The 24,657-nt window shown below is 40.3% G+C and overlaps 1 protein-coding gene across 15 annotated transcripts in view; it reads left to right on the forward strand.

The window, feature by feature from the left end:
- DLC1 (DLC1 Rho GTPase activating protein) overlaps window positions 1-24,657 on the forward strand; it is a 484,735-nt gene that overhangs the window by 197,267 nt on the left and 262,811 nt on the right. Inside the window, exon 6 of one of the 15 annotated variants that reach the window (XM_045055301.1) lies at window positions 249-1,938. The exons of the other annotated variants lie outside the window; for them this stretch is intronic. Coding sequence (XP_044911236.1) covers window positions 249-344 — 96 coding nt within the window. The 3' untranslated portion in view covers window positions 345-1,938. Of the gene's footprint in view, window positions 1-248; window positions 1,939-24,657 lie in introns of those variants that run through there. 15 annotated transcript variants of the gene reach the window in all.

A 24,657-nucleotide genomic window follows, 5' to 3' on the forward strand; every position in this document is an offset into this window, starting at 1 on the left:
TACAGAGAATCATCCAAACAGTCAAAAGTAACTGAATAAAATCAGTGCTGTTCAGATTGTGCTCTGGGAACCCCCAGAACTGCCTTCCTCCACCTGCCCCAGCAAGACTTACTTTTATCTCTTTTATATATTGGCCTTATGAATGCTATCTTCTTTGGTCAATCCATAGGATAAATTTTGTTCAAACCCTAGACTAAACAAACTATAGGAGCAAGAAAATGTTGAAGATTTTTTTTTTGCGTGTCTAGGGAGCTTCTGATATATATCTGCTTCGTTTCCAAGATCATCATGGTAAAGCCGCCCCCGGAACTTCCATGCTGCTAGGGCAAGGTATTCATTCCTAAAGCTTCGTCACCACTGAGTCCTGAACTCTGGGAGATAAGAAATAAGAAAGTGTGAGAGAGAGCAGAGTCTGGATCAGAGCAACTTGACTTAGCCTGGGTCTGGGGTTCTGCTCGCCTAGATCATTAAGCTTGTAAATGTGAAACAAATGCAGTACTTTAGAACATTGGGTTGTAGGTAGATAGGTTTGCCTTTTTGTTTGTTTACTTTGTTTCTATTGGGGAATAAAGTCAGAATTTAGATTATTTTTAATAGATGAACATTTAGAACTCAGAACTAGTAGAATTTCCATTTAGATACATTTCCTAAGCAAATATCAGCTAAGTACTTAATTTTACATTTGGAATTTTGTTGTATCAAAATTGTACAATCATTTCCCTACTTGTAAGTCATTTGTAGTTTTTTGTTCTATTTGTATGTTTAGTATACATAACACTACAATGGGCAGTTCTATATATTTTTTATCTGTATTTCTAATATTGTCTTATGTAGTTTCATAGACCAAAAAGTAGTTGCATATTTGTTAAAGAGAATTTTTTTATTACTAGTAATATTGAACTTCTCTTATATTTATCAGACATTTATACACCTTACTTTAATAAAAACGTAAAGAACAATGTTCTTAGCCATATGTAATAACTGGCATATTCATATCTTCATAATATTATTCTACATTTTACTTAAAAAGTATTTCTAATTTATAATGCAGGTGAACTGTAATATACTATTAATGTTATGAAATCCTTTTTTTTTTTTTTTCCAAGAAGCTATAATAACTTGCGATGGCTATGTGTAAGCTACTCTGCTAGGCACCGGGGTCGAGTTTAAGGAAAGAAGAGGTGGGGGGGAGACGACATGATTGGAATCTCTGGACTCAGACTCTGGGACCAAGAATTGCCTGGAGAAGCTGCACTGGTGAGTGCTTCTGGGAGACAGACACGTATGGAGGTGAGGAAGGCCAAACTGGTCAGTAGGCAGAATCGGTTCAAGCAGTAGCAGCTATGGCCTCGGCTGATTCTGTGGAGGTCTCTGGAGCTGGGTATTTCTTCAGCATTGTCCCAAATTGAGGAAGGGGTTAGACCTCTGTATCCTTGCACCAGCCGATTATCAGTCTTAGGCTGCCCCTAGAAAATGACGTAACTCTGAGTGAGGCAGCTCCTTGCTGCCAAGGCCCTTTCCCAAAGAGTATTTCCCGCACTGACAGCAGCAAAGGAACTGATGTACTTGGCCCTGAGGAGGGAGAAGTAGCCTCGCAGTCTCCTCCACACAGGCCATGACCTTCACCTTCATAGGGTGCATTCTCTGATGCAAGCACAGGTACCCAAGCACATGCTTGTGAAAAGATATAACAAGAACCAGATTATAGTTATTAAGACCCAAAGGGAACAACCATAAGGAACAGGAAAGATGCAGACTCAGATATGCCATTGAAGGTAGAACTCATAGGGTTTGAAAATTGACGTTTTGCAAAGGATTAGCAAAAGGAAAAAATTAAAAGTGGATCCAAGATTTACATCTTGAAGAAGTAAGACAATGGTAGGGTCACTAACTAAGGGAGTAGAGAAGCAAAGGTAGAAAAGAGGAGAAAAAGGAAGGTTTTTAAGCCAACCTTATTTTAAGGTATATTTTACATACAATAAAATATACCTATTTTGGGGCACCTGGGTGGCTCTGTCGGTTAAGCGGCTGACTTTGGCTCAGGTCATGATCTCGTGGTCCTTGAGTTTGAGCCCCGTGTCGGGCTGTGTGCTGACAGCTCAGAGCCTGGAGTCTGTTTCAGATTCTGTGTTTCCCTCTCTCAGACCCTCCCCCGTTCATGCTCTGTCTCTCTCTGTCTCAAAAATAAATAAACGTTAAAAAAAAGTTTATACACACACACACACACACACACACACACACACACACCTATTTTAAGCGTGCATACCTCCAGGATGTTTTTGGTAATAACGAAAAGAAGGAAAAACCAAGGCTAGCAGAGGAAGTTTTATTGAGGGAAGTTATATTATCCTTTTTTTTTTTTTTTGGTATTGTTTTACTGTTTTTCCAGGAATGTGATCTTAGCTAAACATGCACTACCTGATAGAATGAAATCACAAACAAGCTAATTTTTTATTACATCTTCCACAACAAACACCCATGTCAGTGACTTTTCTTCCTCCTTGATTAGACAAAAACTCAGGGACTCCCATGAGTCTTACTAAACACTCTTAAATAATACAATCGCTTTAAATTCCAAAAGGTAGCAGTCATAATCAGAAATGAGAAGGTTCAATATGTATAATAATCAGCATTTTAATCTTCCTTTACCTATAAGACTTACTCCCTCTTTTTTAGTTTGGTCTGCCTGCAGCCAGGGGAGGTTGGGAGTGGGGCTCAACTTCCTTTTCCTTCCTAGCTCACCCCATTCATCACTGGCTAGAAGCTGTGTAATGAGAAGTGAGATGGAAAGTAGAATAGAAAAGATCTCACTGGATGAGATGTTCCAGAAACTGTTACCTGCTGTATCAGTTATCTGTTGCTATGTAACAAAGCATATTTAAACTTTGTGTCCTAAAATAGTTATTATTTCTCGTGGTTTCTAATAAGTTCAGAATATAAAAGAAACTCTGGTATGTGGTTCTAGCTTAAAGTATCTCATGAGGCTGCAGTCAAATGTCTACTGGGATGCAGTCCTCTGTCAACTTTACAGGGGCTGCAAGAATCACTTGTAAATTGGCTCACTTGTGTGGCAGAGATTAGTGCTGGAAGATTTGTTCTCTTCTATGTGGATCTCTCAGGAGGGCTGCTTGAGTGTCCTCGTACATGGCACCTGGCTTCCCCCAGCGAGAGCCCAAGAAATTAGGAAGTCAGCCTAGCATGCCGGCCATATTCTGTTGGTCATACAGACCAGCCCTGGTTGAATATGGAAAGCGACCGCACGGGAAATGTTTACAAAGGTGAGAATTATTGAAGGCCATCTTGAAGGCTGATCAGCAAATGAGCCATGTCTTTCATACATGCAAAGACATTCACCTCCTCCAAAGGCCTTCAGAAGACTCCTCTCATGACAGCATCTTTGCCATCTTCAAGATCTTGTTATATTAATTAAATCCAAATTTAGATGAGACTCCCAAGATATAGTTCCTTGAGTAAGGCCTTTGGGCATAGTTCCTCTTCACCTGAAGACCTGTGAACATACCCAGTGATCAGTGCTATGATAGATACAGCATAACCACTATAAATTCTCCCATACAAAAAGGGAGAAAATGAGATGCACACAGGAGTCAGGACCTGCAGAAATTCTGAAAAACAGCATGGCAGATATTTGAATGGTTTTGACTAGAAATCATTCCTACTTACTACCTGGGAGTTAACTCTCCATGGTTCCGGGTTCATCCCTTTGAGATCTTGGTTCTGCCCTTTGAGTCACGCTTCCTTTTTCTTATGAAATGACCACTGTTTGCAGCTGAGTAGTTTTCTCATCTTGGTTTCTGCCTATAGAGTTTGGGGGTTCCAAAATCCTCCATTGGTTTTGCACTATGTCTGAATCTTTTGATCTAAAATAAAGGTGTTTCTGCTAATATAATCTCTTTGAAATTTTGTGCATCTCCTGTGTGTCTTTTTTTTTTATGTTTATGTATTTATTTATTTTGAGAGAGAGAGTGCATGAGCAAGGGAGGGGCAGAGAGTGAGAGGGAGAGAGAGAGAATCCCGAGCAGGCTCCACACTGACAGCATCAGAGCCTGATGCATGGCTCGATCTCACAAACCAAACCATGAGATCATGACCAGAGCTGAAATCAAGAGTAGGTTGCTTAACCAGCTAAACTACCCAGGCACCCCTGGCATCTCCTGTGTGTCTTATTAGAGCTTACGCCATTAGATAGAGCCAACTTACAAATGTCTTCAAGATAAGTCTTTCCCTGCCTCAGACCCCTGCTGAGTCATCTTAGAGGCAGTGCCCTGATGATTCTTAGAAATCCTTTGTTTAATATAAAGGATCTTTGATGTACACCCTAAACATCCTTAGTGAGCTTTTTGTGTGGACAGTTTTTTTTTTTTTAATTTTTGTTAATGCTTATTTATATTTGAAAGAGAGAGGGAGTGCGAGCAGGGGTGGGGCTCGGAGAGACGGAGACAGAATCTGAAGTAGACTCCAGGCTCTGAGCTGTGAGCTGTCAGCACAGAGCCCGATGTGGGGCTTGAACTCAACGAGCAGTGACATCATGACCTGAGCTGAAGTTGGACTTTCAATCTGCCAAGCCACCCAGGCGCCCCTGTGTGGACAGTTTTCTCAGGCATTATCTTAAATATTTTTGAGGACTTGGCAAAGGATTTCATCTTTAGTTATATTGTTTTGGCTGCGACCTAGATTTGATCTTACCTAGAAACATTTTCCTTTTTTAAATTTTTTTAATGTGTATTCATTTTTGAGAGAGACTGTGTGTGTGCAAGTGTGGGGCGGGGGGGGGGGCATGGAGAGAAGGAGACACAATCTGAAGAGGACTCCAGGCTCTGAGCTGTCAGCAAGCACAGAGCCTGAGGTGGGACTTGAACTCATAAACCATGAGATCATGACCTGAGCCCACGTGGGACACTTAATTGACTGAGACACCCAGGCGCCCCTGGAAACATTTTCTTAATTTTCGTATTTATTGTCTGAGGAGGCTGGGAAGAAGCTTCTGTCTTTCCTTTTGCATTTTAGTATAAGTAATAAGAAGTCAGGCAATACCTTTAACCCAGCCTGGAAATCTCCTTTGCTAGATCCCAAAATACCTTACATATATATTTTTTTGCTTTCCACAGTACCACATACAACTGTACTGCTAACTATGCTGTTGCTAAAGAAGGATCCTTTTTTCCTAGTAATACTTTCCTCACTTTTCTTTAAGCTCTCCCTGAAAGCTTCCTCAAAGGCCATCCAGCTGGTGTTAGCAGTATCTTTGGTTTCCTTTAGGCTTTTTTGTTTTTTGTTTTTTGTTTTTACAAATCAACCCTAATGTATGGCTCAAAACAATAGTAATCACCATGTCATGGTTTCCATGTACCAGAAATTCAGGAGTGGCCCAATCTTGCAGTTCCAGTACAGGGTCTCTCGTGAGGTTGCAGCCGCATAGGAGTGGAAGGTCCGCCTCCACAGGGGCTTACTCACACAGTTGGCCAATTGGTCTTTCCCCACGTGGGTCTCTTCACAAGACAGCCTTAGTATCCTCCCATCACAGCCGCTGGTATCCCCCAGGGTGAGAATTCTGGGAAACCGAGGCAGGAGTTGCAGTGTTTTTTATGAGCTAGCTTTGAAAGCCATACATCGTGATTTCTGTTGTATTCTTTTTGGTCATAAAATACCCATCAGTGTGGGAGGGGGCTTTCCAGGGCATGTTTAACAGGAAGCAGAAATCATTGGGAGCCACGTTGGAGTTTAGCTACCACATCTCTAATTCCTTTAGCGGACTCTTTACATCTCTGTTTTCACTGGTCACTTATTTTTTCTGCAGCCCCTAGGAATACAGACACTTTTTTTTTTTTAATGTTTATTCGTTTTTGAGAGACAGAGAGAGAGACAGAGCATGAGCGGGGCAGGAGCAGAGAGAGAGGGAAACACAGAATCCAAAACAGGCTCCAGGCTCTGACCCTTCAGCACAGAGCCCGACGGGGGGCTCAGACTCACAAACCACGCGCTCATGACCTGAGCGAAAGCCGGACACTCAACCGACTGAGCCCCCCAGGCGCCCCGGAATGCAGACACTTTTAACTTCTAGCTGGGGCTTGTTTACCCCTCTGGTCAGTCCTTTGAACAGGTCCTTAAATTATGCCACTCATACATCTCTGATCTATATGAAGCACTAACATGCCTTTTCCTGAAAGGGCTAGGAATCCACCTGCTACGAATACAGCCACATCTCCTTTGATTCATCACCAAATAGGCAGGCCACCCAGTCCAGATCAGGTTCCTGTGTCCCCCATGCTACAGCGACACGTATCAGCCTCTCCATGTCCAGAAGGTCCGTTTGAAGTCCCTTTAACCAGCCTTGAAATGAGAGCAAACACCCTACTTACTAACACTTCTTTGCAGGGCAGGATGTAGGGGGAAACTCCTAGCACACTAAAATCTCTCCCGAAAGTCACTTCTTTCAAAATCTTCTGATTCCCAATCCTGTTATATCCTTCGAGGGTGGGGGTGGGGGATAATTAAGTGTTCTCTCATTCGTCTCCTCAAAATACTTTTTGCAACCTCTACGTTTTCGTCTCTATCACAACTCACTTTGATATCAAATCTATCACCTTAGGGTTTAGGTCCAAACCTCAGTTTTAACGTTGATCACAGGGGATCTGTGTCCTGAGATGTGACGATGAGTGCCAGGACCACATTAGCTCTCTGGGACCCTCTGAGAGATAACGCTTTGAGCAAGGTAAAATCACAGATTCAAAGTTAAGGTCGTGTTTTTTGGTCATTCACTAAAACTGTATTCTGTCAGATAGGCCTGAGTGGAGGGAATTAGGTCAGGCTGACTCCAGGGGAACAAAGATGACACATTCTCATGTAGTTGTTACATGGGCAGCAGGAATAGGCACCAAGGATACCTGCTTATATTTATACTCAGGCTGAAGGACTATTTTTCTTAAATTTTTTACAACAATAGAATACTAAATGTAATTTTTTTCTTAGAAAATTCCTGAAAACTTTCATTAAAATATTATCATCAAGGCAGAAAGTAATTACTGTATATATGGCAAAAACTATATAATGCCACTTAAAAGCAGGAGGTACAAAACTCAAGTCGTTTCAATACTTTTATTACTGTTAACATCATATGTTTATTTTTTCCTAATTATTCCTAGCATATTTCTAAGTTACACAGAGGCATTGTTACTCATGAATTGGTTTAAAGAATATTGTTATAGTAGATTATCCATTTGCTGTATAAATTGAAAGGGCATTACAAGGACATGACTACATGTTCCCTGTGCCTCTTTTCAGTTCAGTTCAATTAAAGTTGTCAGTAAGTTGGCACACGAGGGTAGGGTAGCTCTCTTACTCTTGCAGGCGATAAAGAGCTTTTTCAGTATTGGTATAAACAAAAAAATAAATATGTAATCGGATGTCTGAATTTAAAATAGATTTAAGATAAGAGCACATTGTTTTGAAAGGTTTCTAAATAAATAAAATTATATAGAATATATAAAATATCATATACATTAGATTCTATATTGTATTATATATATTACATATTTTTTTCTCCATGGAGAATCTTTTCATGTTTTTTTTTTAATGTTTATTTTTGAAAGAGAGAGAGAGACAGGGCATGAACGAGGGAGGGGCAGAGAGAGAGGGAGACACAGAATCCAAAGCAGGCTCCAGGCTCTGAGCTGTTAGCACAGAGCCTGATGCAGGGCTTGGAACCCACGAATCCGCGAGATCATGACCTGAGCTGAAGTCGGATGCTTAACTGACTGAGCCACCCAGGTGCCCCCATATTTTTAAAATTGTGTTTCTATATAATGTATTTCACAGTGCACAAGAATGCTTCTCCAGCTCACAAAGATATTTTGGAGAAAAATTCTAACACATTTGATCTCTTCTTGAGTCATAAGTTTGATTATTACATATATTATTTTTAGATATTCTTTACTCCATGAGAAAATTAATATGCCACTAACTTAAAATTCTGTAGCCTTTAGATTCTTGTTCAGTCTTTCAAAGGACTTTCTTCTTTAGTGAGAAAATAGTACATACAGGTAGACACTTAAAACTACTAAGTTTTTTTTTTCTTGGAATAAGGACATCTTACACCTTGAAAAGGAAAATATACAAGAAAAAAAGATTAACGCCAGTTAAAAGACTGTCATCACTAAAACTTTCAAGAATAAAAAGCAAGGTAGTTACAGTATCAATATTGTTGTTTTTGTTTGCTTTTGTTTCTTTTTTTCTTTCAGAATGCTGCCATCTTCTGGTGAAATTGTATATTACTTCACATACACAAAAGATCTAAAATAGAGGCAATTTAGGTTTATATAAATGCATCTTTCATCATTAGGAGGCACCTATTTAAGATTTGTGCCCCTAATGTTCCAAAACCAAAGAGCTTTAAATAATTTTCAGGAATTTTAGGAATTTAGGAATTTTCAGAAGGTGTTTCAGGACTTACAACGCTATCAAAATGTACATTGCACAGTAAATGCATATGGAAGCACAGATAAGGCAAAGTGTCTCTAGGGAATATTTGACATTGTCCTATTTCTGTAAGAATCTATGGCTAAGGATAATTAATTTTGACAGATATTTGCGATATTCATTTTTGCAAACCTTTAAATTTCTAAGTAAGTCATCTTGAAAGAATATTTTGATTATTTTATAAAAACACTTAATAAATTCTCCCTTTTCAACAAAGAGGATTCTTGTGTCTTACACCTCTCTCCTTATCATAGAATTGTTTATATTTGTAAATTATTTTAGAATTATTTGTTAAAGGATATGTAATTATTTATTAAAGATATATAATTTATTAAGAGATATATAATTTATATACTTTAGAAAATTAAAAAATAAAGGATATAGATTTGATACACACAAATATATGCCACTCCTTGTCTGTATACCCTACTTACACACTCTAGTTTCTATCCCTTTTTATTGATTCATTGAAAAAAACTGAAGTTCTTACCGTATGCCAGTCTCTATGGTAGGGACTAAAAGTTCAAACAGAAGATGCCATCCTTGAACTTAAAAGCATGAAATTTAGTGGATTCCTTTAGCCAAGTCCTAGAAATCCTCCCTGGACTACAAAGTCCTTAAATAGCTCATCAAAAACATTTTAATCTACCAAAGCCAAAAACTAGTAAATCACAGTGCAAGATTGTGAAGCATCTAAAAGACTCATGAGCTACTTCTTTTTGTCGCTGATGGTTTCCACCAAATCTTTCCCCCTCATCCTATTAATAGTTTGCTGGCACAAAGAACCCCCACCAAACAGCCATGAAATCAGCACAGTAATCACCATTTAATAGGTAAAGAATCTTGACCCAGTGAGACCCACTGACTTGAGTTACTCGACACTATTCTGGCTATACTGCCTTAACGATGTTCAAAATTTGCCTGATTAAAAAGGTTGGTGTGGACAAGGAGAAGGAAAAGGGGTGTTGTGCTCCAGAGCAGAGCATGATCTGGGGTTGACCATGTTCCCTCAGATAGCACCAGGGCACACAGAAGACTGTTCAGTGAAGCGCCAACTTAGAGCTCAGAGCAAGGAGGAAAGCATGCCATTAGCTTGTTTCACTCCTAGCATTCCACTGTTTTTCCCATTGTTAAAAGGAAACAGGTAAATGATCACATGCATTGTTGAGTGGTGCTTATGGAATTATGTGAAATTGCTCTCCGGATTCTCTGTAGGAGAAAATATGAGCCTCTGCACAGAATGTATGCTTAAGACTTCATGTGATCAGTTCCTTACAGTCAAACCATTCTTTCTGGAAGACCCAACTAAGACAACATAGGAATGGCTTTTCTTTTGGATGCTTTCTTGGAGAAGAAGTAGAGTACAATTTAAATTTTTCCAGGCTTCATGCTGGTAAAAATTAGAAAATCTACAAGTCCTTCTTATAAGTATCTTAGATATCAATATTTCCTGCTGATTTTGGAGCTGACACAGTGTGTGTGTATGTGTGTGTGTGTGTGTATACGTATATGTGTATACATATATAGACATATATACATATATATATAGTGTGTGTGTGTAGATGATTGATAGATAGATATTCCTGTGTTTTCAAACCCAAATTTAATACATTACACTATAGTTACATGTACTTTGTGCTCTTCTCTGAATTAGAATGCTAGGCAAGCTGTGAAGTGTATAATCATTTTTAAAATTCTCATCACATAGCAAAAAAAAAAAAGAAAGAAAAGAAAAATAGCTGTTAAAATTTCCAACTAAGATAGTGGATGGAAAGAATTTGAGATTGTGTCAGCCTGCCCTTTGTCCTCCTGGTTCAGAGGTTAAGTAGAAGCTTGGATTCAGAGTGCTCACTGTGGAGGATCTTAGTCCATAACAAACTATGCAACCATTAGTATGGCAGTTCTGTTCCACTGAAACTATTTAAATAGGTAAATCTTTAAATGTTAAAAATCACAAGTTAAAAGAAGATACACTTCCATTTATATCATTTTCACATATACTCCAGAAAGTATCACCTTAAGGTACATATTATTTGTCCTTCATTAATGCTTTTTCTCTTTTCTTTTTTTTAAATTTTTTAAATGTTTATTTATTTTTGAGACAGAGAGAGCATGAGTCGGGGGGGGGGGGGGGCAAAGAGACAGAGAGACACAGAATCTGAAGCAGGCTCCAGGCTCTGAGCTGTCAGCACAGAGCCTGACACAGGGCTCGAACCCAGAAACAGTGACATCGTGACCTCAACTGAAGTCAGATGCTTAACTGACCAAGCCACCCAGGTGCCCCTCTTTTTTTCTATTTTATCAAATTCTTTTTGAAGTTGATTAGATTTAGGTTAGATTTTGTTAAAGCAATCCAAGCCTGGAAATGATAGTAAAGTTTTCATAAAACAAAGCAATAAAGATTTATAAAATTGATTTTAATATTTGATAAAGCTAGACACACTTATGAATGTATACTTATATGTCTTCTTTGTGTTTTTTAATAAATAGTTCTAAAATATTTTCATTTTGATTAAATAATTTAACTGGCTCCTATTAAAGGGTATCCAAGAAGATTCCATAAATTGTGGAAGTAAATCTCTTAGTGGAGTGCTCAATACATAGTAAGGTTTCTACCAATGATAGCCAGTATTATACCTCAGCTCATACCATAGATGTGTCCTTTAGGAACCAACATTACACTATATGTTAACTAAGTAGAATTCAAATTAAAAGATACAAGAGATGTGTTCTTTAAAAGGAATACATAAAATTGTTTTTATGATGAATTGAATAATATTTTTATAGCATACTTGCACTTTGATTGAATTCTATATCAAATTGTTCTTTGAACTGAACCGAAATCTAGTATTTTCTGTATGAGACTACATTAAGGAGAGAGACCGTCAGTAATTGAGAAAGGGCAACCCCGGACAATTGGGTTAACTAAGAGACCAACAGCCCAGAAAGGACATCCTTGTCCTACAGGTCCCAGCATAAGATGAGCAATTTACCGAGTCAAATTCCCAGAAAGATTGGAATACTCAACCATGAAGAAAAGTTGAAGATAAAGGAGGCTTTTTATCACCCAGAAAAACCCCACAGCATACTTTTGTATTCAAAATGACACTAATGAATGTGGTCATTATCTGGAAGACAAGGATTATGAAAAAGATTAATAATTCACTCACCCCTCTTTGCATCCATCTTAATAATTGTCATTTGGGTTTCGGCTGTAGCATCTTTGCTATTTCCTATAGTTACGCTTCTTTGTTGCCATTTTCTAAGCCATCCCACTGGAGATGCCAGGTCTTGGTATTTATGGTATCCTAATCATCTTTCCTCACTGGAAATATCCCAAAGAACTTATATTATAAACTAGAAATACATATATTCCTGGCAAATATGTTTTTCTGGCTTCTGACTGGCTTAACGCACAGACCTCTTTATGAGCAAAAATCTTGGGCTAAACAATATGTTAAGATGAGTTAATAAGACTGTGTTGTTGTTTTTTTTAAATAAAGCCTCGTCTACGCCTTTGTTAATGTTCCTGTTTTTGTCAATGGCATGTTTTCTTTTCATACTTGAGAAGATGAAGAAATACTTCAGCGTTTGGTTAAAATATGAAAGAAAGTTCATGAACTTTGTCTTGTAATTGTAATAATTCAAATGGCAACAAGTACGCATCAGTTTTCATCAATGATGAATGCAAACACTTAAAGGGATTTCTACACTGTGTTGGCACCTCTGAAGAAATGATGTTCTTCCCACATCACCATAGAAGAGTTTGTTTGGACATTTTCTTGTGACGCCGGTGAACCGATTACCAATCCTAGAACAATGCCGCTGTGGGTGTTCAAAATGGTTGCACACAGGCTGCCCACAGAAACAGTGATTTACATGAATTATATTTCTCTCCATAAATGTTTAATTTTTATTAGCAATTTTTAAGGAAAGCATGATTTTGGACTTTTCAGTTGGAATTTTCTGGGGCTTTTAAAATGATCCCAGATGAAGGTCCATTCTCTTTTGCCCCATTTTTTTGACATTTAGTATCCTGTTTCTTGTTACCAAAACATACATGCACCGATTTTTGAAAGAAATAACAAGTGAAATATAAATGGTAAGGAGGTGTAACTGTTTCCCAATGAGCAGAATCTCAAATCGCAGGCCAAATGGCTGATCCCCAATCAGTTTTAATGTGCTCATTGTCTGCCTCCCTTACTCCCCAATGAAATGTATTTTCAAGAGGAGTTGACTCTTGGGAATGAATTATCATAGCCCTACAGCTTTTATTGCATCCTTTCATAATGTCCTTACTCTAGTCGTGAAGATGCTTTTAAAAACCACATGTTATCTTTTGATTATTTACATTCTATTTATTCAGTAATCATTTATTGAGTGCCTACTATGTGCCCAGCATCATGCTGGATGCTAGAGCTATGATAGGCTTCCTCACCGAGTTCACAGTTAAACAGGAAGACATACTAATAAACAACTAATCTGAACTCAAGGGAGGTGGGGAAGGACACCTCGGCCAGTTCTGAGGCAATTGAGAAAAGTTGGTGTGCAGTAGGTCCCCTCACATATTTCCTTAATATTGAAGGACAGGCAGCCTTACCCTGGTGAAGGCGTAGAGAGCCAAGGGAAGAAATTTCCAGGCTGAGCAGTTAGTGAAAGCAAAGACATGGAGGTGAGAAAGCCCACAGCGCCTTTGGGGACCAGCAGGTGGTTCCGTCTGGCACAGGTGCAGGGGCTTTGAATTCAGAGTAGAGGCCAGTTAGAGTCACATTCCAATGTGTCTCCTACACCATGAAAGGAAGATAAGGGAACTCTAGCAAAGGCCCCTGGGGAACAGGGAAACCATACCTGCATTTTAGAAAACTTTCTTCTGAATGGGGAGGAAACACATTGAAATGACTCTCAGGAGAGGCACTATTTTGAAGGGTTTTATAGCAATCCAGGCACAAAAGACCGAGGCCTTTGTGCTAGGGATGCCGAGGAGGAGACGTGGACAGATTTAAGGTATGTTAAGGAATTGTAATCTGTATGATAAAGTAATATGTTGGGTATAAACAGGAGAGAGGAAGCAAGACCTCTTAAAGACTGAGCAACTGGATGGTAATACCAAGACAGGGAATATCTTTAGCATCGTCATTCCCTTCTTCTGAATTTTCATTTGAGGATCCCTCCACAATACCCAGTTCATGTGGAAAGGCAAGGCTACCTCCAAGAGTACAGCTTGTGATCCAGATCAGAGCCTGTGCTGCAAGCCATGGCCAAAGTGACGTGGGACGGCAGTATGCCTGTGAATGTGTGCGTCTGTGTTGCCAATGGCTGAGTGAGAAAGCTGGGATCCACATGTCCCAAGCAAGTCCACTTAGGGTTTGGATATGAGGAATTTCTTGGGACCTCCTCAAAAACAGGCTCTCTCCTTTGTATTGGGATTCAAGTCGTAAGAATAGGCGAATACAGCTGCTGTAGCCATCTTCCCATCCCAGAAGGAGAAACTGAGAATGAAGATAATAGAGAAGCAGAGTGGAGTGAGGGGAGCAAGAACAAGCAGGTTTTGGTGACATTGTGTGAGCCCTGCTTTCAGCCACCCCTGAAGCCAGTCCCCCAACTGGACTTCTCAGTTATGCACTAGAGAATGCAGAAGTCCAGGGCAATGCCTGGCAGTCAGTTGAAGCACAAGTGTCGGGAGCTCCCAGGAGAAATCTGCCATGGAGTGTTATCTGCAGATAGATGATTTTAAACGTGAGACGATCACCTGCTGGCGCAAGAGAAGACAAAACCCTGGGAAACACTAACAGTCACTTAGTCACTCAACAAATGTTTATTGAGCACCTTCTCTATAACAAATGCTGCATCACTGAACAGAGGCGACAATAATAATTATAAGTCCCTGCTCTTTTAGAGGTGATAGGACATTAGAGGGAAAAGAAAACAACCACAAAAGCCTATTATTATTTTTAATAAGGATATGTTTAAGGAAAAGAGAGAGAAGAAGAAGGAGTAGAGGGTAGGTGTTCAGACAGCGATCAGGGGGTCTAAGAAGTCGGCATCAGTTTTTTGAGTAAAGAATTGGAAGGAAGCGAGGACGCAGACCATATATGTGGCTGAGGCACAGCCCTGCAGGGGCAGGACCAGCGAGGGCAGACGGCTCGGGCCAGGAACCCGCTGCTGGCCGTGCTGGGAAACTCAGCAAGGGAGCAGTGAGCGAGAGCTGAGGGAGCACGCCAGAGGGGCCCACACAGCGGAAGCCTTGTGAGCCATCGTGACGACTTTGACTTCTATTCTGAGACGAGAAGCCCAGAGAGGGTTCTCAGGAGACATGTTTCATGATCTGACTTCGGCTTTAACTGGGTCCCTCTGGCTGCTGTCAGAATAGCCTGTCAGAGCAAGCGGGGAGGCAGAGAGACCCCCGAGGAGGCAGGGGTGACCGTCCTGGCCAGACAGGAAGGTGGCTTGGCCACGGTGGCAGCCGTGGTGGTGGTCAACACTGTCGTATTACAGATATATTTTTGAGGGAGAGCAAACAAATTCTGATGGATTGATGCCGTCTGTCGGAGAGAGAAGTCCAGGATGACTTCGGGGTTTCCGCCAGAGCTGGTGGAAGCGTGAGAGCAGTCCTCAGAGGAAAATGAATCGGGGTGTCTATGCAAGCACGGTCACAAAGTACACAAGAACACAGGTTTGAGAAGAAGGACCTGGTTGAGCACTTCTAAGCACTGCGGAAACACCAAAGGAATTAGATAAACACTGAAAGTTGCCTATTTAACAACAGAAAAAACAGGTCTTTGATGACTTTGTTGAGAATGACTGTCGTCCTTTTTTATTTTTTATTTTTTTTGCCAAAGTCAATTGTATTGCACTTACTAGACTATGAAAGGAGGTCTATCAATAGATTGAATCGAGTGAACCTAGCAAAGCGCGCTGTGTGCAAACTGCCCTGGGAGACAGAAAGAGGTCGAAGGTTAAGACACAGGACCTGTTCTCTGGGCTCTGGGAGCTTGGAGAAGGTGGTCGTACACAGGATTGTCCTGCACGCCCCCACTCCCTGAACATCGTCAGAGAACAGTTGAGCAGGAAGAGCACTGGCAACATCAATACCACTTCTCTTCAGTCAGGAAAAATCCACTGTTCCCCTCACTTTTAGGGCTGCTTAGCCGAGAAGCTCAGAGCCTGCATGTCCGTACCAGACCATCTAGGTTCATCTCCTAGGACTGACACGTGCCTGCCCAGGACACAAATAAGAACAACTTGGAGGGAACATACCCTCTGCTAGAACACTGGTGTTTTGTAAGAATTGTTTCCACGTTGGGAACCACTGCCTTGCATTTTCAGGTGGGTTAAACCCTACTGTCTCAGCCTCAGGTCCTTTGTGATCTGCCTACTGTGAATAATAACAGTTTGACCTTACTGTTGTGCTGTCACATGAAGAGGACAAAGGCAACACTTCAATCAGCAGGAGATGCCTTTACTGTGAAGGAGAAGGTGGCCGAGGCTCTGTGGAAAGAAAGACGGGGAAGAAAGAAAGACACCACATGACTTTGGGTTCAGTGCAGTGGAAAATATACTGCCCCAGAGATGGAAGACGTGGTGTTTAAGGACACTTTATCACTGTGGGACATTAATCTCTCAGCTCAGAAGTGGAGACCAAAACCTTACCCATTTGAGAATTCCCTATCATTTCTTCCAACAAAACAACTCTAATCTTTCCCACTCTGAGTTTTATCTTACTGGAATCAATTCAGCTGCTTGGAACACAGTGGTCACTCGAAGCCAGAGTCAAATATCTCTGGTCCTTGACTAGACTTACTAGCTTTACACACAGAAAACAGCCCTAGAGGCCATAAACAAACACTATTCAAACCCCACACAATTATTGATCGAAACTTGGGCTAGGAGAGAATGTGTGCTTTTTTCTGTAGAATCGTTATCTAAATTGAAAGCTTTCCTAAGGCACTTGTTCTAATAATATCACATCATTCTCATTTGTGAATTTAACTCAAAGGATCTCTTGCAACTCTTTCCTGTTCTACCTTCTTCACAATGGTCCTGGCAGGTCGGCCAAGACAGCTGAATTCATCCCCAAGTAGCCCAGTTCAGACGCAGTAAAACACAAAAGAGAGGACTAAACCAGAGTGTCACTTCTGTAAGCTATGTCACGAAAACGTACAGAGAACCTGATGTAGGATTTCAAAGGGTAAGGGAAAGGTTCAGCATGCCAATCTGAAAAAAGAAAGCAAACCCTTTTCAAAAAACAAGCATCATTTTCTTTTGTTGCTACAATAAAGAAACAGTGTTGTACAGAGAAATAGTTCAGGAAAAGGTCTTTGGTAGGTGCCGGCTGCTTTATGCTCTATCAGGCCTCCGATGAGGATTGATGAGGATTGAGATGCATGAGCTAATTTGTAGGCAGCTCCCCAAAACAGGATGCTGAGTGTGTCACAGGATCTTTAAGGACAGTGTGGGATCATAGCCAGCAATTCTCTGCGTCACGTGTTCTAGCAGGTCAAGGTCTGGACTGGCTGAGTAAGGAACCTTCCACATCCTAAAAGGCAAACATTGCAGGTGGCCTTTCTTCATGTAAGCTTGATCAGATATAACTTTGCAAGGAGAAGGGATCGCAGATGCTGTGAAGGGGGGAGGGACACACAGCAGGCAGGACGAGTGACCAGGACTAAAGTCAAACCCCAGATTAGAAGAGGGTGGGAGATCTTAAACAGAGAATTGAGAGAACAAGGCAAAAGTGAAGAATCAAAAGAGGAATAAATTGAATTTTCTCCTACCTGTAATGTAGTTCTCAGCATTATAAAACACAGTACATAGTCTCAAGGGGAAAATAGAGAGAAAAGGGGACAGATGCAAAGTCCGTGGCTAAGAGAGTGAGCAGGCAGGAATGGGGGTTGAAGGGAAAGTGTTCCCTGTGCATACAGGAAAGGAAGGAAGGGAGTGACACAATGCAGCAAGAATGCAAGAGAGCCCCGGCAGATTCACAGAGATGACTGTGCAGTAGGACCACATGAATGGAGAGTGACTGATGGGGGCTCCCCTGGGATAACCTGCAGCCAGATGACCTCCCATCAGTAGGGAAACAGAGACATTGGTCTGGAAGGGACAGGCCATGTATATGATCTTCCTTATGTCCAAGCATGGGTGGGTGTACCGCCCTGACTGCATCTTGAGAGAGAACTCAGAAGGATACAAAGGGAGATAAGACTGAGTCAGGGCAAGTTCAGGAACCAAAATTCACATCCTCGCTGGCTGAGCAGATTTCTTTTTTTTTTTTTTTTTTTTTTTTTTTAATATTTTCTCTTCCTGTTTGAACTTGGGAGCAATAACACTAGAGTATAAGTCAAGGCCTCTGGATTCTATCACCAACTCTTCAGTTAATTAGTGATGAGACTCTGTCTCTGAGGCTCAGTTTATTCATCCTTAAAATGAACATTTTGGGACACAGTCAGGGTTTTAATGATAGAAACTCCCCACTCACACACTTCCCACCAGTCTACAAGGAACCTTGCATAGACCACAGGCTCCATGAGGCCAAGGCCATGTCTATCTTGATCACTGCCACGTCACCATAGTTGGAACAGTGCCAAGCACACCATAGCAGAGACTCAGTGACCTGTGTGTGAAATGAATTCAAGCAGAACCACATCCATGATGCAGATCAGAGCTATCCTGGCTGAAGCAATAGGGCACCCTACTACCTCAGCTGCCCTCTTGCACCCCTGGATCCCCATGGGAACCCCAGGACAGCAGGACACCCAATTTGAACAGCATTAGCTTCTCTTCTACAGATCATAATTCTTTGGTCTCTGTGCAGCACACAATGTGTTGAAGTGTAGAAATTAATCCGGTTGGGCCTAAATTCACCTTACTTAAGGATCACTTTTCCCACTTCAGCCTCTATTTCAAAGTCTTGGTCTTTAAACCTTCTTGCTATACGTTTCCCCCCTCCCTTTGCAGAAGATGAAAGCATTTTTCCAGACAGGCCTGCTGTGAGTGACTTCATGGAAAGGAATATCTTGCGTCCCTAATGTGCCTCTCACATGGGGAACTCCTTGTATTTATTTATTTTTAAGAATAGGGCTGGGAGGTTGACGTTTCCATTAGCAGTTGAGTGATATTTTTTTTTAAATGAAAACCCTACTCCTCTGTGAGACATGCCTCACATTCCGGTCTCCCCACTTCAGGCAGTTATGTGCTACTAAATATGCAGTGGAAATGACACATGTCTGGAAACCCAGAGGCAACACCGTCTCACAAGTGCTTGCTCAGTGGTATACAATGAAGGTGTTGTAAGCGGTTAATTGAGGAAGGCAGACTCCAAGGCTCTCAGAAGAGAAATCTGTGGCACCTTCGGCATCTGGCATTAGTCCCTTCGATGTATTCAAAGGTGTCTTATGTTTGTGGGCCAGTCAGACCTACAGCAGGGTAAAGACACAGAATCATCTGACCTTCCAGAGGACCCTGGAAATATCATCGTATCTCAAGGTGAACTGAGGCCAGTGATTCCACCCACAAGGAAGGATAGCAGACCACTTAAGGGGATGGATCAGTTCCTCATACATAACATTAGATATTAGCAAGCCATGTGGGCACTTGACTGATTACATTCTATAGTCTAGCATGCTTCTATTCCAAAGGACAGAGGTAATCAGTTTAATTCAGGGCGGTTTTCTCTCCATTTATGTCAATGAAGGTATCCCTACAGGGCATTCTCTTGACCTACGTAAAGGCTAGTAATAGGATAGAGATTATGAAATGGAAATTAAAAATGGAATTGGATTACTAAGGATGATACTAATGGAATACAGATTGGATTAAGTGTAAATTAAGTATCCGAACAGGAAGGCCTTTGTCCTAGTTAAAGAAAGTGTTGAAAGTCTTTGGGCACAGATTTACCATGCAATCTCAAACATACCAAGAGTTTAGTCCTTGGCAAAATATGAGGCTCATTACATATGAGGAGGAGATTTTGCAAGTACCTTAGACAATGGAGTTTCTTAGACAACAGTTCATCTTGTTTTGAATTAAAGATATGAGACAATGTCCCTTAAAATATGCATGTTTTTATTTATACAGGTGTTTACTTTTGGTTCAACTTTGAAAGGTTTGGAAAGAAGTTCTAGCATATGATAAATTTAAAAATCACCTATCCCTATTCCAAAAAGGCAACCCATGTGAGCTTAAGAGATTTATGTGCCAGGACTCAGGGCCACCAAACAAAAGGGGATCTACAGTTGGATTACCCAGAGGCCTGGAAACTTAAAAATAATGTGTGACAGTGAGGAGGAACAAACAGGAGAGCAAATCAGAAAAAAAGTTGATGGGCTGCTGCTCCATCCAAAGTTCAGTATGTGCTCTGAGATTATGGACCAGAAACCACCTTATTACTTGTTCCCTGGCTTCAGTCACTCTCCCACCTTTTTTCTAAAGTTGGACTCTAGCACTGTATTATCCAAGATCTAGAAGGACATATCCCCGGGGGGATGGGGGGGCAGGGAGGAGAGATACAAGAGCATACATGTGAGCAAGATACACACCTGTGCATGTGTACACACACACACACACACACACACACACACACACACACACACACACACACATTCCTCCCTGCTGACACTCAAGTCATAAGTAACAAAGAGACCACTGTAGGAATTCTTTTCAAATTTCAGAGAACTTATTAGAGTACAGAAAGAGTTAAGAGAGCAGGTACCTTTGTACCTGGTTTTCTTCAGCCAAGAAAGGCAAATGACACACAAGCATACATCTTTGTTCTTGATCTTTCAAGTTCTCATGTTGGTGCCAAATTTAAAGAGATCCAAATGAAATCCAGTTTTGCAATCACCAAACACTGAGAAATACTTGAGCATACTTGACGAGTTTAGATTTGGTTGTTCCTGCAATGCTACTGGGAAATGAAGTTATAGGATTCTTTTGCATGATAGCGGGGTGGGTTTTGTGTGTGTGTTTGTTTGTTTATTTTGATTGTATGGGGAGAACATGTGAAAATGATTTAACCAGTGAGTTTAGTTCTACAGTTTAGTAAAGCAGTTTACAGTAATTTATTCTTTGCCGTTTCTGTGCCCTTTGTGTAATAGAAAGCCTTGGAATAACAACCAGGTTCAATTTCAGTCCTGCCACCAGCTTTATGACCTTGGACCAATTTGTTATCTGAGCTTCAGTGCTGTTAATTCATAAAATAGGGATAACTGTACATAGTTCTCATGGCTGCCGTGAAGTTTACAAGAAAGAGTAAATGTGAGTGCTTAGCATTCATTTATTCGATGACATTTGTTAAGTCTCCACATCATGCTTGGTCTGGTCATGCAGACACAAAGCAAAGCCTCTGCCCTCAGGGAGCAAATATTCAAGTGGAAGATAGAGAACAAACTGGAAAGAAATCCCAAGTGAAATACTTGCAGGTCAGTTCCTCAGGCTCTCATTTGTAGCTATTAACAGACTTAGGATTTTGCAATTAGTTGTGTGACTGTATGATTAATGTTTATGTCCCCCACTAAAGTGTGGGCTCCACGATGGTAGAGACCAACTATTGTATGCCCACACCATGCACAGAGGTGACAGATATGCACAAGTACAGAATAACGAGTGAATGAATGGTGGTAAAGAAATAAACAGAAGAGTATATCGTTGAGAAAACAGAGATCTGAGGGAGTAAATCTTTTGATATGATAGGACAGTCTAGAAAGTCCTCTCTAGGAATCTGGAACATTTAAAATATGGCAAGAAGCCAGCCCTGTGGAGGAAAAGAGCCAGGAGAGGAGAATTCTAGACAGGAACTGTCCGGGGCAAAGGCCCTGAGACAGGAAAGAGTGTGGAATGCTTAAGGAACAGGAAGGGGCCAATGTGGCTGGTGCACCGTGAACCTGCAGGGCCTGCAGATGATGTTAAGTGTGAGTTTTATTCTAAACATAATGTAAGTTCCCTTTCCTTCTTCCACGCCTCCCTTTGTTTATAGTTTTGTTTTGGTAACAAGACTAACATACATTCAAAAATTATGCAACAATACTAGATAATGGATAATTAATCGCGGATTACGGGAAATAGATGCCCGTGTTCAGAAGTGGACGGGATGTGAGCTAATGCATCCAGGAAAGGTTAGCCTACACCAGAATTTACCTCTAACTTCACATTTATCTTTGAAATTATTACATTTTCAGGCATTTGCCTCCCAGCTTTACAAAGTGCCCAGAAACCTGGCTGCACCAAGACAAAGTCTTCTCATTTCATGCTGGCTTGCCTCTGCTCTGGAGGATGTCAGACATTTTCACAGGCCAGACTTGACAATGCCCCAAAGCACAGGCTCTTCCTCCAGTTTTACTGGTAGACTTGCAGCAAGTTTAGGCTGCATGTTCTCTAGCACCATCATGTTCACCTTCCCTGCAGATTTTGTCTTCAGTCTAACCCCATAGACTGAATACGTGCTAACTCATCTCTGCCTTGTAAACAGATTCGACTTTAGCCACCTTTTCATACTTTCCTCTTTGGGGGCAGGAAACTGGAAAGTTCTGCTGATTTCTCAGAGTCAGCAGTGGTTAGCATCTATTGTGTCAGTGGCTCTATGGCTCTGAGCTTGGATTTATTTCCCTGGTTTTAGGACATTTTCTGTTCCTCCTTCTTCCTTCTTGACTATTGGAAATCTATCTTGGCTCAACCTAGTCATCAAATCATTAGCTGGCCCAGTGCCCAACATCTGCCATTGCTTCCTTATAGAAGATTACTGATAAATGTGATTGATCAGGAGAGTTTGGGTGGCAGTACTGTTCTCAGTCCTTTGAGTTCTGCCTTGATCAAGAAGCTTGAGTCTATTCCTTCCTACCCTACCAGGAGAGACATTTGATTTTGGTAGGGGAAGTTTGCCAAAAGGTTCCTAGATACTTTGTCTGGAACTTTCTTTGAAATATGCAAATCATAAAAATGTGTAAAGGACATTTTTTATGTATATGCCACTTCTTTAAAATGACACCTGAAATGTGTATTAAATTTCATTTAAAATACTTTCATGTTGTGAAGTAAGAAAGAAGAAGAATATAATAACTGTATATAGCATGAGCCCAACCATGCATACAAGAAGGAAACAAACCAAATTGTTGATGATGTTTATATCTGGGCAGTGAGATTATGGATTTTTTAAATTTTTATTTTTTCATTATTTCATTTCATTTTTCATCATTTCATCATTCATTTCATTTTTCATTTCATTTTCATCAAAAATTTTCATTATTTTTTCATTTCATTCATTTATTTTTCATTTTTCATTTTCATTTTACTTTTTCATTTTTTAAATTTTCATTATTTCATTTCATTTCATTCAAATTTTATTTTTTCATTTCATTTCAAATCATTTATTTTTCATATTTCAAATTATTTTTCATTTCATTCATCATTTTCATTATAATTGTCATAAAATTTTATTTTTTCATTTCATTTATATTTTCATTATTTTTTCAATAAAAGTTTTCATTTTATTTTTAGCATTTCATAATTTTTAATATGTGGATTTCCTGCATAATCAGTATAAGAGATAAGAAATCACACTGTGCAACCAGAATGCACAGAGCAAGTGTTATCCTCCTGATTCTATGTGGTCTTCAATCTGGAACACATTAGGATTAACTGAGGAAAAATAAACTAACTAAATAAAAGGGGTGGAAAAACCTTTTGGAGGTGATGGGTATGTTTATGGCCTTGACTGTGGTGGTGGTTTTATGGTGTATACTTATCTCTACACTCATCAAGTTGTATATCTTAAATATGGACAGCTTTTTCTATGTCAGTCAGATCTCAATAAAGTGAGATAAAAAAATAAAAGGAATTAACTGGAGAACTGTGAACACTGCCAGTTCCCAAACTGAGCCTTTTACCAATTAAATCAGAAGCAGAAACCCAGGCATCGGTATTTTTTTTAAGTTCCCAGGTGATTTCAGTGTACAGCCAAGGTTAAGAATCACTGGTAGACTAACTGGATAGCTTAATGGTTTGCAACGTTCCCTGCAATTAGAATCTCCTGGGGAGTTTTCATAAGACCAGCATGTGGTCCCTAACCCCAGGTTCTAATGTTAATTGGTCTGTGACAGGGCCCTCACACCAGTAGATTTAAATTTTTTCCAGGATTCTTATGTACAGACAGGGTTGTAACCCACTGTCAGGTAAACTAACCTGAGTTGAATATTCACCCTGGGCAGGGCTCTGAGCTGAGTGTTTTATGTGCATTTAATTCTCAAAATAATCCAACAAGGTGGATGTTATTATTCCCATCTCACAGAAGAGGAAACTAGTACTCAGAAACATGAAATAAATTCCTCTAGGCACGCCAGCTCTTTTGAACCCAGGTTGTCTGTCTCATGTGGAGATAGGCAAAGAAAGCATTCTCCCCAGTTTTGGAAGAAATGGGGGAAACTGGGGAGAATGTTTTCTAAATTCCCTAAGGTAGAATCTGGCATACCCACTTTTAATCGTTGATGCAGTAGCTCTTTATATGAAGTTTTTGAACTAGCAGTTGTCCCATTCAATTTCTGTGTAGAACAACATCAAGTGTAATGGCATCCCCAGTTTCCCAGACATTCTGTTTATTCATTCCCTAACCACCTGAATGGCATTAAACTTCACATATGTTCTGATATGTATTGTGGTGCTTTAGAACTTAAACTTCCAACTTGTTACAAGTTACAATGATATCTCATTGCTTAACTTGTGACACTGTCCATCTTCTCTCCTGAAATCATGGCACGGCTGCTATTTATTTTATATCATTTTTTGGTAATAACTAGTTAATTTATATTTTGAGACTTCTTAAAGAATTTTGCAAAACTCCTTACATAATTGAAGGCACTATTGGATGTCCCAAAGCCGACTTCAGGATTGCTGTTCCAGACAAATTTCAGCATCACTGGATTTGCTGAGATCTCCTGTCCGATGCTTCATTTAGAAAGAGTTGTGTTTTGCTGCAGTGGCTGAAAGTATGCTCCACCCCTTCAGAGAGTCGAGATCCCCATCAACTTCAGGCAGATCAGCAGGTGCACGTCACCAGCAGAACTGGGCTCTTTTCACTTATAATCTGAGTCCCAAGTCTTTGAAGTAAAACTCATTTGCCCAGATTTGTATAGCATTACCTGAGCGTAACATTACCCAATAAAACTAAATTGATGG

The sequence above is a fragment of the Felis catus genome, chromosome B1 (genome assembly GCF_018350175.1).
Source record: "Felis catus isolate Fca126 chromosome B1, F.catus_Fca126_mat1.0, whole genome shotgun sequence".
Lineage (NCBI taxonomy): Eukaryota > Metazoa > Chordata > Mammalia > Carnivora > Felidae > Felis > Felis catus.